At 39.2% G+C, this 12,588-nt stretch overlaps 1 protein-coding gene and 1 long non-coding RNA gene across 2 annotated transcripts; one reads left to right on the plus strand and one right to left on the minus strand.

Moving 5' to 3' along the window:
- Positions 1-2,097: 2,097 nt before the first annotated feature.
- Positions 2,098-12,588, plus strand: LOC112844756 (butyrophilin-like protein 8). Its single transcript, XM_025904380.1, has 3 exons — positions 2,098-2,487; positions 10,971-11,282; positions 12,017-12,588. Exons 1-2 carry the CDS (start codon positions 2,268-2,270, stop codon positions 11,267-11,269), a joined length of 519 nt encoding a protein of 172 aa, XP_025760165.1. The 5' UTR covers positions 2,098-2,267; the 3' UTR covers positions 11,270-11,282; positions 12,017-12,588.
- LOC102077554 (uncharacterized) lies at positions 6,698-9,247 on the minus strand. The gene is made up of 2 exons (XR_268071.4): positions 7,580-9,247; positions 6,698-7,180 (listed from the first exon to the last, which is right to left on the minus strand). It is a non-coding gene; the product is annotated as an uncharacterized LOC102077554 (long non-coding RNA).

Here is a 12,588-nt window from a genome sequence, read left to right on the forward strand (position 1 = left end):
TCACCCTATCACATCTGGGATCACTGCAACCCTGGTAAAGATAAGAGGAGTGCAAGTAATTATAAATCCATTAACATTTTATGTTAACCACACTCTAGACTGTTTTCACACTTTGTTTAACACTCCAAAAAATAACTCTTTAAATAAACTTAAAATAATCATGGAACTGATTTCCACATTAATAAATGGCTTTCTATCACCATTAAGCATTTTGGATCAACTCAATTAAATTAAGTTGGACTCAACTGTAGTAAAACAGTTGATTCATCATTAATTAATCAAGTTGAAATAACAGAATTGGATAATGCTAAAATAAAGCAATTTAATTACGTGGAAATTCTTTCCATGATTTTTTTTATATTCATTCAAAGAGTTATTTTTTTGAGTGAAGTGCATCAAAACAATGATTTTATTAAACACACGTGTGGGAAGAAATACCGTCCCAATCCTCAGCATAAATCCCCACAAGAAAGCAGACTTAGAATGTTTTACATGTCAGGGTATCACACCCCTTCCTGCGTTAAGCAGATACATAACATGCATAAGTTACAATAACCACAGCTCTTCTGTTGACAACCTTTGACACACACTCAAAAAGATATTTTCTTCATCTCCACGCCAGGTGCTTCCTGTTGATCTTCTTCTTCTTGCTTATCTGTGGAACATCAGAAGCACGTTCTATAAAAAACTGTTGCTTATGCAGCCACAAAATGGAGTTACAAGCAAAATATGTCTTAACTCTTACCTAGAAATGAGTCTATATAATGTCTGTGTATGCAGGCGAGCGTGCCTCGGCCTGACTGCGCTCTGTCTCACCTTTCACCTTACCAGATAAAGCTTGTAACCTCTTAACAGACAGAATGCCAACTTTTCTAAGCACATTTTGCAATATGTGTAATAACCAGAGATGGGCAGTAACGAGTTACTGTAATCTGATTACTTTTTTCAAGTAACGAGTAATGTAAGGGATTACTATTGCAAAAACGGTAATTAGATTACCGTTACTTTCACGTCGGAACGCTGCGTTACTGCGTTACTAAAACCGTGATTTTTTGAGAGAGTGTCTCATGACAGTGACGTAAGCGAGTGCGACGTTCGTGGCAACAGCTGTGTGCAGATCAACAATGGATAATATATCAAGTGCGGGAGAGAGTATGAGCGTGCAGCGTTTAAAGCGTGGAAGTACTGACCTTACTTTGAGTTTGATTCCATAAAAAGTCACAAAAACATTAGTGTCCGCTGTGCGTGGGAAGAAAACTTCTTTTTACAGCGAAAAAACCCCCTAAACTTCCTGTAATGGGAAATTCACAGAGAAACTCGCGGATTCTTCCACTGACCGCTGTGGCACACCTGCACCAGGGTAAACCTCCGCCTACCGCACTCCTGCTTTATAGGTGAAAATAGAGCAACAGGACCGCTGAGTCTTTGATTTTATTTATTTTCTGCTGTGTTTTACTTGCATCTATTTGAAAGAGTGAGTGTAAACACAAAAAAATATTTTATTTTATGTGCTGGAATGTGCAGAAAATAGGTTTAAATGTTAAACAAATTTCTTCCAGTCAGAGAATGTTGCATATAATTAAGTTTTTGCTTGATGCATAAAGTTAAAAGATTAAAAGTTTAAAGTTTTAAAAAGAGACTTTTCCATTTGATTACATTTTGTATGATGGATTATGCAGAAAAAGTAGAATTGGGCTGAAAGATCTATCGCTTTATTACCTATTCAGGTTGTAAATCGTGTTTTACTTTTGAAAATAAGTAATCAGTAAAGTAACGGATTACTTTTTGGGGGAAGTAATCAGTAATTAGTTACTGATTACTTTTTTCAAGTAACTTGACCAACACTAGTAATAACATGATTGAAACTATATGTTTAATAAATTGAATAAATGTTTAATCAAATGCCACTACTCAAAGCTTAATAAAAAGGATATATATATATATATATATATATATATATATATATATATATATATATATATATATATATATATATATATATATATATATATATATGTTTAATAAATTGAATAAATAAAATTGAATAAATGTTTAATCAAATGCCACTACTCAAAGCTTAATAAAAAGGATACAGAAGAACAAACATGATATAAAAATGATATAATTCCCACATTCTCCTCTCAGCTCAGCAGCCAGAGGTGGTGGAGGTGCCACAGGGGGAGAAGTCTGTCGTGCTGCCCTTTAAGACCACAGCTGACCTTCCTGAGAACGTCACAGTGGAGTGGACACTCACTGAACCCAAACAAATGAAGGTCCACGTGTATGAGAGTGGAAATAATCAGCCTGTCAAACAGGACCAGGGTTACAGAGGTCGCACAGAGATGGATGAAGATCCACTGAGAACTGGAGACTTCAGTCTGACTCTGAAAGACCTCCACCTCACTGACAGTGGAGTCTACACCTGCACCGTCTACAACAAGGATGGACACAAGCTGCTACAGAAATCAGTGATACTCAGTGTCAGAGGTGAGTGTAACACATCACAGGTCACAGAGAAGCTAAACTGATGATTTAAAAAGAGTAATGAATAAATGATGAGGTCGTCCTAAATGTTTGAAGTGCGGATTTGTGTTTGTGTCCAATAGCAGTGTTTCCTTCACCTTCATCTGTAAACTGACACTGAAATGAAAACCTGATCAAATACTAACAGATAATAACAGTAATAGTAAAACCTGATGGAGAAGATACATTTTCACTTGTTGTATAAATTATGTCCTGTTAGTTCATTGTTAGTTCATTCACTGAGAGTTCATTGTTGAGGAAATCAGTGAAAGTCAGATTCTACTTTGTTCTGCGTGTGTGGAGTTTCACTGAGTGTATGAAACGCATAACTGTGGCACACGCAGAGTCTCATATTAGAGTAGCAATGTTAGCATCCTGCTAACAGGAAGCCTTTCATTCACAGCATCATTGAGTCAGGTCAGGAAAAGCAGGCCGTGTGAAGGTGAAAGGTCAGGGGTGATGTTTCTCTCCCTTCATTTAGATTCATGTTTGAACCTGCAGTGCCTTAAGTGTCATTTAGTGGGAATTGAACTGGTCAGTATCCCCATAAATGTCATAGTTCATGATGTAGGGGCCAAAATAGATTTTTTTTCCATGACTCACATTTTTCACCTCCCAGCACATTGTTCAATCTGTGGGCTGGTTTCGGTCATTGTGCAAATGTAGTGTTTATAAGGTTGGTGTCGTGTTCAAAGTGTTTCAGAGGGAATTTCAGGAGAAAGGTCTGTCATTTAAAAAGATTTAATTTGCTTTGGCATTTGAAATTACAAGTTTACACAGTGCTGTGGACCTCTGTGTGAACCAGCAGCACGTTCACAAAAAGGATAACCATCAAACGGGCTGTACAACATTATATAGTGAGACAAAAGTCTCGGACCAGAATATCTTGTCCGGGCTCCCTGACCCAAAGATTTATAGAAAACCCATTATCTGTGCGTAAGTTTTACTTTTTACTTTATTTTTTATTTATATAGTACATTTAATAAGAACAAAATGTTGATTACTTGAGTGCCATGGGTGATATGCATGCTGTAGATCTTTATCTTTCTTGCTGGTGTCAAAGTGGATGCATTTGAGCTTGAAAAAATGCCTCCAGTTGATGGTTTATGTTGATTTTTAATGATCTTTGATGGCTTTTGATGATTTTTCTTATCAATTTTCCATGTTGTCCAATCTTCTTCTTTCTCCCTCCTTTATCTGAAAAAAGAACAGCATTTACAATTCTGTCTTTTTCAGAAACATCGATGAAAGTCTGGTGAGGTAGGCCACTGCTTGTGCCAATGCCTGTTTGGTCTCAAAACACCACTCCTTTCATTGTCCAAGTCAGTTCAGCTGTAGAGTGTCTCTTGGCAGTGGTTAAAATGTTCAGTGATTAAATTATTGCTTCGGCATCAGCCATTAAGTACATCTTCTCACCCTCGATTGTGCAGGTCTCCATTGGCTCTGTTATAGGTGTTGTAATCGAACATGCACATATTCCATATGCCCCATCAGCATGGGTTTTGGTCCAGATCTTGTGGACCACCTCTCCGTCTAGGCTGGAGCATTTTTCTGTAGTTTGGTGCTGGACCTTTGGTCCAGATATTGGTCTCTGGGCCCTCATCTGCTGTGGATGTTGGTTTGGGCACTCACTTCTCCAATGTCCTCTCATTCCACAGGCAAAGCAAAGGACTCTGTCCAATTGAGGCCTTCTTTGTTGTCTTTCATACACTTCTGGCTGGTGTTCCCCTCTAAAGCGTCCTCTTCCAGCATTCCACACTGATCCAGATCTTGGGCCTGGACTGGTTGTTGTCTTCGTAGCTGTGGTTCATGCTCAGGCTGTGTTTGTGTAGCCAACGCAGCAACCACAGCTTGTTGCATTTCTGCTTTTAAGTCAGCAAACACAGCCTCCATTTGTTTGGCTTCAACTTTGTTGTTGTTGATCTCCGAATCCTTTGCTTCCTTCTAATGCTTAAGAAGCCTTTGGTTTGTTGTTTTGCCTTTCGCTCTTATTTCTCTCTGTCTCCTGACATAATGTTCTCTCCACAATGAATCCGTCACAACACTCAATCCAACCACTCCATCAAGAGAGTCTTGCACAGATCTTGGCAGACCCAAGTGTACGGTTGCCTCACTCCTCTCATGTCGCGTTCCTGTGTGATGTCCCCAGATCTTGGCTACTCGTTCCAGATGTTCAGTCAAGGACTCATTGGCTTCCAACTTCAATCCTTTAAGTGCCCTTAGTTCTTTCATTCCTGAGTACAGGGTCTCATATATTCCCACAGGGCGTTTTATAAGGTATCAAAGTGATCACTATTACAGGTTTCAGATCCAATCCAAATTCCTTCCAAGAGTCTCCATGCCCTGTGTACTCCTGTTCGGAAAAGCAAGGCACGAATTTCTCCAATGGCAAGTGTCTGTCCTGCTGTGTTGTCTTCAAAAGTCGAAATCCATGCTGATGCTCCAGCAGATAAAGGTAGAAATGTTTTCACCAGTTCTTCTATATCTTTGAGAAAGACTGGTTCTTCTTTTGTTATCATGTGAACTGGCATAGCAAGTTGTTGATGTTGTTTTCTTGCCCCCAGTCTGGTCTGGTAGACACAGCTGCCTCTGTTGATAGATGCAGAGTATTTCTCGATAATCAGTTTCATCCTCTGTGTCATTTTCATCCTTGAGGTTCCTTGATGTTGCTGATGAAACATGTGTTTCATGCACTATTTCAGCATTCAGCAAGCCAGTCTTTGTCTTTTCTTATTTGTTTGGTCTGGTTTAATTTTTCCTTGGACTGATGACATCTCTCAGTTTTCCTGGCCTGTGTCTTACTGATTCTCAGGATCTGAGTCACTCATCCTCTCCTTTCTTCCAGTTTGCTGTTCTCCTCCTGGAATCTCCCGAGTTGTTATTGGAGGAATTGGTGTGGAATCTCTCTGTAGCTTGTCTGTTGGAAGGCAGCGGTTTTGGAGGGGATTATAGGAAGAACAGGGGGCATCTCCTTCAGACCAGGGCCCCAGCATCCAAGTGCTTTTGTTGCCTGACATCTGTTCCGTTTGAGTTTGCTTGGCTAGATCCTCCCTGGTGGTCATGTTCGACCAATCTCTCGATACCTTCTCCTTCACACTCTGTTCACCAGCACCTTGTTGTTTTTCTCTCTCTGTGTCACGTTTTCCCTCAGGTGTGATGTCCAACATCACTGAATTCAAGTTCCCTGGATGACCGATGTCCCCAGGTGTGCTGTCAGATTCAGGCAAACTCAAACAGTCGGTAGTTCAGTTTAAACACAGTAGGAGCTCCAGGTGTGGTAGTGGGCAGCCCAGTTCTTAGTGATGATGTTTGTAATTTTTGATCTTCACTTTGTAAATTGTAGTCTGGAGTTTTGACTCTTACTCGTCTTCCTTTTCCTCTTAGCATCCAGTAGCACATATTTATGGTTTTCTCTCGTTTTTGTCCATCTCCTTCCTTTTGGAGCCTCCTGATTTCCCTCCTTCCTTCTTCCATTCTGAGTGTGGATGCTCATATTCGTCACTAGCTTGTTTTTCTATTTGGAATATGGTTGGACTGCTGGGTAGTGGCCCCCCAAGACAAGATGATATATAGCCTTCCTTTTTCCACTGATCCCATCTCTTGTTCAATTTCTTCTCCATCGTAGATCTTGCTTTCTTATCTTCTACACCATCCAGCATCCATAACATATTTCTCCAACTGACCCAAATTCTCTATTCCCGGTGAAATGGCAATGTCCGCCATTGCGCTTTAAAAAAAAAGGAAAAAAAAAATTCTCATTGTTATTGTTTAATTTATGTCAAATTTTCTATCCCTTTTCCTGATAAGTCTTAATGTTTGTTTTACCTGTTTTTGTTTTCTTCTAGGAATAAGGACTCCCTTACTCCCAGCTCTAATTATTATTAAGTTTCCTTTTATTGTTTAGGACCGAAAATAAATTCAACTTTTCTAATTACTGAGGTTTACACGATCAACCTCTATTTTCGAAACGATCAGCGCAATTGTCACCCCTTTTTAACTGAGTAGTCAAGAAAACCTGTTAAATCCACAGTAATCTGTCATCCAAAGTCAAGAAAAACAATATTTCAGAATCTACTCTTGTTGGGTTCAGTTAGGATCGTAAGGAGACTGGCAGTGGTAACTCAATAAAGGAGAAAAAACAACCCTCCACTCAGAATGAGACACTGACAACAACTTAAAGGAAAAAAGTGATTTGAGTGTATTCAACATTTAAATGGTCCAAACATAGACATGAACAAAACATTTAAATCATTTCAAACATGTAAATCTCAACAATGTACAATATATCACTTAAAGTGTTCATAAATGTATTAGGTAGGCTGTCCATTTCAGTTCAGTGCACTTTGTATTCGGTGTTCTTAGTAAGTGTTAATTGTCTTTAGTCACAGTTTTGCTTTTAGATGCATCAGTTTTTTGTGCTAAGTGGAATCAGATCTGACCCAAAAAGAAAAAGTAACAACTTAAAGCGTCCTGAGATCTCAGTAAAAAAAACGTTAATCCTTAAAAAGAAATTGCAAATCGTTGTATCCTACCACCCTCCAAGGAAACAGGTGGCCTTCAGATTGAGAATGTCCTTCCTAGGCACCTCCAGTGGCATCCAGTCCTTAGATGGCACCGCTCGGTCCTTGTAGCAGATTTCTACCACAAAAAAAACAGCCTGCACACGACGTGCAGGGCAATCACTTCACTTGTAAAATAAAACATATATCTCTCTAGTGTTATCCCTTTTTTTCCACACATCACACATCTATACAGTTCTTATTGGCCAATAACAATTTATCAACGACAAAAATGCATTTAACTGCAAATCATGAAGCATGAAAAGTGTCTCACGTGGTGTGTTAGCTAAAACTTCACATGTAAGCGCATTAGCCCAGGGAGCACATGTGGGTACGCTAGCATACTTTCCACAGGCTAACACAGCTAAGGGAGCTAAGGAATCGTTAGCAGGCGCTAAGACAAACATCACATCTTCGACAAACATAGTATCCTGACTGGTTTCATACTCAGAAACTGGACTGTGAATCACAACTTAATCTACAACTGTGAGACTCACCAGGATATTCTTCAAAGAAAACATTAATTCCGTACCGCAACACGTTATAGGACTGAATCTCCACACAGCTTTGCGCATCTAGGTCCGTGCAGGAGGATGCAGTGAAAGAAAGTCACCACGCACAGCGCTATGGTGCATTCACGGTACATGGGAAAACTCAGCACTTAACAAAACAGTAACACTTAAAATTAGAATAAAAATACAATACAATTGTCAATAAAATAACCATGGGTTACACAATGCTTTTTCTTTTTCTGAAACCGCAGATTTCAATTTTAACAAGGAATAATTCTGAAATAAAACTGCAAACTCAATGATTCTAATTTAAAGCAAGCAAAATCATAGCTGTTCAATCCTGCTGGTAAATGATTAAAAAACACAACAACAACAACCCACACCTACAGTCTAATGCAAAGCAAAACAACTAACCCCAAGATCATTAATAGCTCATCAACTGATGACAGAAATTAACCTCAAGATCTACATCTGCTCTTGTATCCTAAAACATCAAGATACAAGAGCAGATGTAGAGTAAATGGCAGTGAAGCCTAAGAGTGTTTAACCATCATCAACCAATAACAGAATAGTCCTAAGAGTGTCAGCTCCCACCAACCAATAAGAGAATTCAGTCTCAAAATAAAATGCAGAAATCAGAAACAGCTAGCAGCTAACCCTAAGAGTGTAAACTACTAACTTAATTCAAAATCAAAATGCATGATCACATACATGAACAAATAGCAGTTGACCCTAAGAGCATTTCAACCATCATCAACTGATAAGAGAAACCAGCCTTAAGATCAAATGGAAAGATCAGAAACAAATACAGTTAATTCTATAGCGGTCAGTTGATTACTGACTGATGACAAAATTAATTAAATCGATCGATGTCCTTTACACAGACACAAAAACAAACCGGTTGTAGCTGTTTCCTAATATCAGAGATCAATTTAGGGGGGTTAGAACACAGAACCAATTAGCAGTTAACTCTATAGCTTTCAATTGATTACAACTGATGGCAAGATTGATTTATAATGATCAACGTCCAGAGACAAATGTATAAAAATACCCACTAATTCTATAGCTGTTTACCAATATCAGAAATCAGCTCAAACTTAAAAAGAAAAGTAACTGGCAGTAAACACTATGGCTGTTAACTGATCACACCTGATAACAAAACCAATAAAAGAATCTGAATGCAAAAATGAACATAAAACAAATACCAGTTAGACCTGAAAATTCAGAATACAAGGCCAGTTAGGAGGTATTATAGGTATTAACTGATGCCACTGATAACAAAATCAATTACAATAATCCAAATGCAGAAAGGAAGACAAACAATTGATTTTATAAGTTTTAACTGATAAGAACTGATAACAAACCAATAGAGGGGTCAAAAATGCAAAATAAACACAAGACAGATACCAGTTGATGCTATAGCTGTCAGCTGATCCCAAAACACTTACAAGGAATTCAAAATACAAATCCAGTTAGCAGGTACCTCTATAGGTTTTCAATGGATGACAACTGAGAACAAATCAATAAGGGAATCAGGATGAAAAATGAAAAAAACAAACAGTCAATTCTGTAGCTACTGACTGCTATCAGAAATCAATTTAAAGGAAACTCAAAACATAAACCAGTTAGCAGTTAACTTTGTAGTTATCAGTTAATACCAATAAATAGCAAATCAATAGAGGAATCAGAGTGCAAAATAAACAAACAGATATCAGTTAGTTCTGCAGCTACAAACTGATAATCAGAAAACAATTTAAAGGAACTTTCAGAAGACAAATTCAATCAGCAGTGAACTCTGTAGGGATTAACTGAAAATGAGTGATGACAACTTCAAAAGAAAGGTTAAGATACAAAAACAAACATATACAATTACCAGCTTAGTTCTATAATTACCAGCTGATAACAACAATAAATGAGAGTTAATTTAATATTCATCTTCAGAAACACCAAACTGTTCATCAAACAAACCAAGTGAATCTAGTATTTAACTTTTGAGAAACATCAAATTGTTTATTGGGCAGAAACAAGGTTCAGTTCAGCATCCACCTTCCAGAAACATTTAACCATTTCAGATAAAAACTAAGGTCAGATCAGGGTTTACTGTTTCATAAATATCAAATTGTTTATCAAAGCAAAACAAAGTTCAAATGGAATTAACTTCAAAATTTTTATTAACCAAAAACAAAGTTTAATTTAGACAATAACTTCAGACAGATCTATTTTATCAGACAAATACAAAGTTTAATTAAAAACTATTTCTAGTTGAAATTAGAACTTTAAGAACATTTAATTGTGTAAAAGAATAGAAACAAAGTCAAACTTAGAAAATAACTTCAGAAAATATGATTATTGAAAAATAAAACAAGGTCTCATTTAGAAAACAACTTGAATGTGATTATTTATCACTTTGAAATTGTGAACTTAAAAGATTGTTTTACTCTCTGGCTTCTGTAAAAGTTCCTCAATTGTATCCTTGTACTTAATTATTTGGCTATGATGTGCTCATCAACTGACAAAAATCTGTCAGTGGCTCAGCAAATGGAGCCCAGACACGGCTTTTCCCACTGTTTCCAGCTCCCCCACTGAGCCAACAACCAGCAAAAAGAAGACACTCAGCTCACACACACACACATGTGCTTCTTTTATAAGGAGAGGGGGAAAGTACAGCGAGCTCTCTCTCTCTCTCCCACACACACAATTACACACATATGATTGCACAATCCTTTTCAGTCTGACCCACAAATCTCACAAAAAACATACAAACCCCATATTTCCATATTTCCTGTATTGGTTTCCCTTCATTGGCGCTGTATACTTAAAGTTGAGTTATGAGTGAGACAACAGGGACAATAGGGAAGTGAAAGCAGCATCCGTCACCTCCACCTTTAATTCTGTAGCATGTTACAGTGTGTCACAGTGGCACAGTGAGGAGATGATAAAGTTAACATGGGTGAATGGGTTGCACATATTTCCCTATAATTAAACAGAATATGTGTGTTTTACCTGGACCTGTGGTGTCTGGTGCTGTGTCCTGGAGCAGACTGACATCGTCCCTGCTTCAGTAAAACTCTCACATCATCTGAGGCTGAATAAATGTCAGCAACTCACATTCGGTCTGTTTCCTCCACCTGAGACAGCAGTGAGGGGGTCACATGATCAGGTTTTGTTCCTGCAGGGGCGGAGCCAGCACAGACTGCCAGCTCTGGGTCAAAGGTCACTGCTGTCTGATTTCCATCAGACTGAGTCTAAAATAGCTTGTAAATGAAACAGGAAAACTGTAAACAGGGTGAAGAGCTGCTGGTTACACAGCAGAGGACATGATGGAGGATCAACCTCACTGATGTCTGTCTGTGTTCATGTTCTGGTTTCTTCTCAGTCAACAAAGTAGAGGCAGTGGAGGTGCCAGAGGGGGAGGGGTCTGTCCTGCTGCCCTTCTTCAGGCTGTCACAGTGGAGTGGACACAACAACATGAAGGTCCACGTGTATGAGAGTGGAAAACATCAGCTGGGTAAACAAGACCAGGGTCACAGAGGTCGCACAGAGATGGATGAAGATCCCCTGAGAACTAAAGACCTCAGTCTGACCCTGAAAGACCTCCACCCTACTGACAGTGGAGTCTACACCTGCACCGTCTACAACAAGGATGGACACATGCTGCTACAGAAATCAATGTGACTCAGTGTCAGAGGTGAGTGTCACAGCTGTTTGTCCACAGTGTCAGTAAGAATTCAGCCAAACAGCTGCTAATGCAGTGGTTCCCAAACATTTTTTGCTAGGCCCCCCTTTGTTTTACAAGAAAATCTTTGCCCCTGTCGCTTCATTTAGAAAGGCAGAGGCGTCACGGTGTAATTATTTTACGTGTAGTTGTTTTTTTTCCTGTGTAATAATATTCAACATTGGTATCGGTAAGATATGCTTCATCATATTTTCTAGTCTTTGGCTTGGAAGGAAGTTGGTTTGGAAACATATATGGCGATGCTTCATCTCCTGCTTTGCGTTTGTGTGGGCGCCCCGTCAAAAATCTGTCCATTATGCTAGAAGTGTCCAAGCGCTCTTTTCTTCTTCTTCTTTTTTTAAATGCATACCGCGCCCCCTGCAGTGGCTCTGTGCCCTCCACGCTTTGGGAACCTGTGTGCTAATGCATCATGGAAATGTGATGTACATAGAGTCTACCATCAAAACTAAGATAAGCTCTTAGTGTGTCCAGCTGTTTCCAGCTGTGTGAGAATAAAAGCTGCACAGCTGTTTGTGCAGCCTCACACATCAACACACAACAATTCTTGGCTCTGATCCTCATCCTAGTCCCAGCTGATCGATCACAGATCAGAGAACCGATCAGTCTGTTTGTAGGATATTGATCAGCTGGCACAGCATCAAACCCGTGGACCCATGTGAGTGTCTGACTCTCCTCTGTGTCCTCAGGGACATGAACCAAGAACAGGAACGTCTGACTGCTGAAGAAACAGTCTGAGGAGGAGGAGGAGCTGGTGATGAAGAGCAGCCTGTGTGTATATACAGGATGAAGTATTTAGTGTGTATTAAGATGAAGATGCAGCTTTGCTTTAGCCTTCCTCTGCTAACAGCTAACAGCTAACTAACCTCAGCCAGATGTTCTGCTGCTGTTTCTCTAACATTAGAAGTTTACAATGATGATGACCCCGAGTGTGTTTCTGCTGTTCTGATGGATCCACAGAGCGTCCTGACTCTGTGTCACATGTTAGCTTCATGTGGGTCAAAGGTCAAAGCTGCTGACTGTCAGGAAGCTTCAGAGAAGATCAGACAAACAGATGAAACACCCTCTCTGAACTCAGAGCTCCAATCAGAGCAGGAAGGACCTGTGATGGAAGCCCTGAGGCCACACCCACACTTCCTGTCAGTGCCTGTGATTGACAGCTGCCTCCATCAGTATCATATATATCCATATAATCACCCTGACGCTATGATGTTGTGATGTTGGTTCTGTATGAACCACATTAAATGTTTTTACTTATTAA

Source organism: Oreochromis niloticus, unplaced genomic scaffold (assembly GCF_001858045.2).
Source record: "Oreochromis niloticus isolate F11D_XX unplaced genomic scaffold, O_niloticus_UMD_NMBU tig00001339_pilon, whole genome shotgun sequence".
Lineage (NCBI taxonomy): Eukaryota > Metazoa > Chordata > Actinopteri > Cichliformes > Cichlidae > Oreochromis > Oreochromis niloticus.

Bases quoted from the DNA above. Each gene is read 5' to 3' on its own strand.
- LOC112844756 (XM_025904380.1), top strand. From the start codon at position 2,268: ATGAAGGTCCACGTGTATGAGAGTGGAAATAATCAGCCTGTCAAACAG. The intron at 2,488-10,970 runs GTGAGTGTAACA...GTTTCTTCTCAG, and splicing joins AGTGATACTCAGTGTCAGAG to TCAACAAAGTAGAGGCAGTG.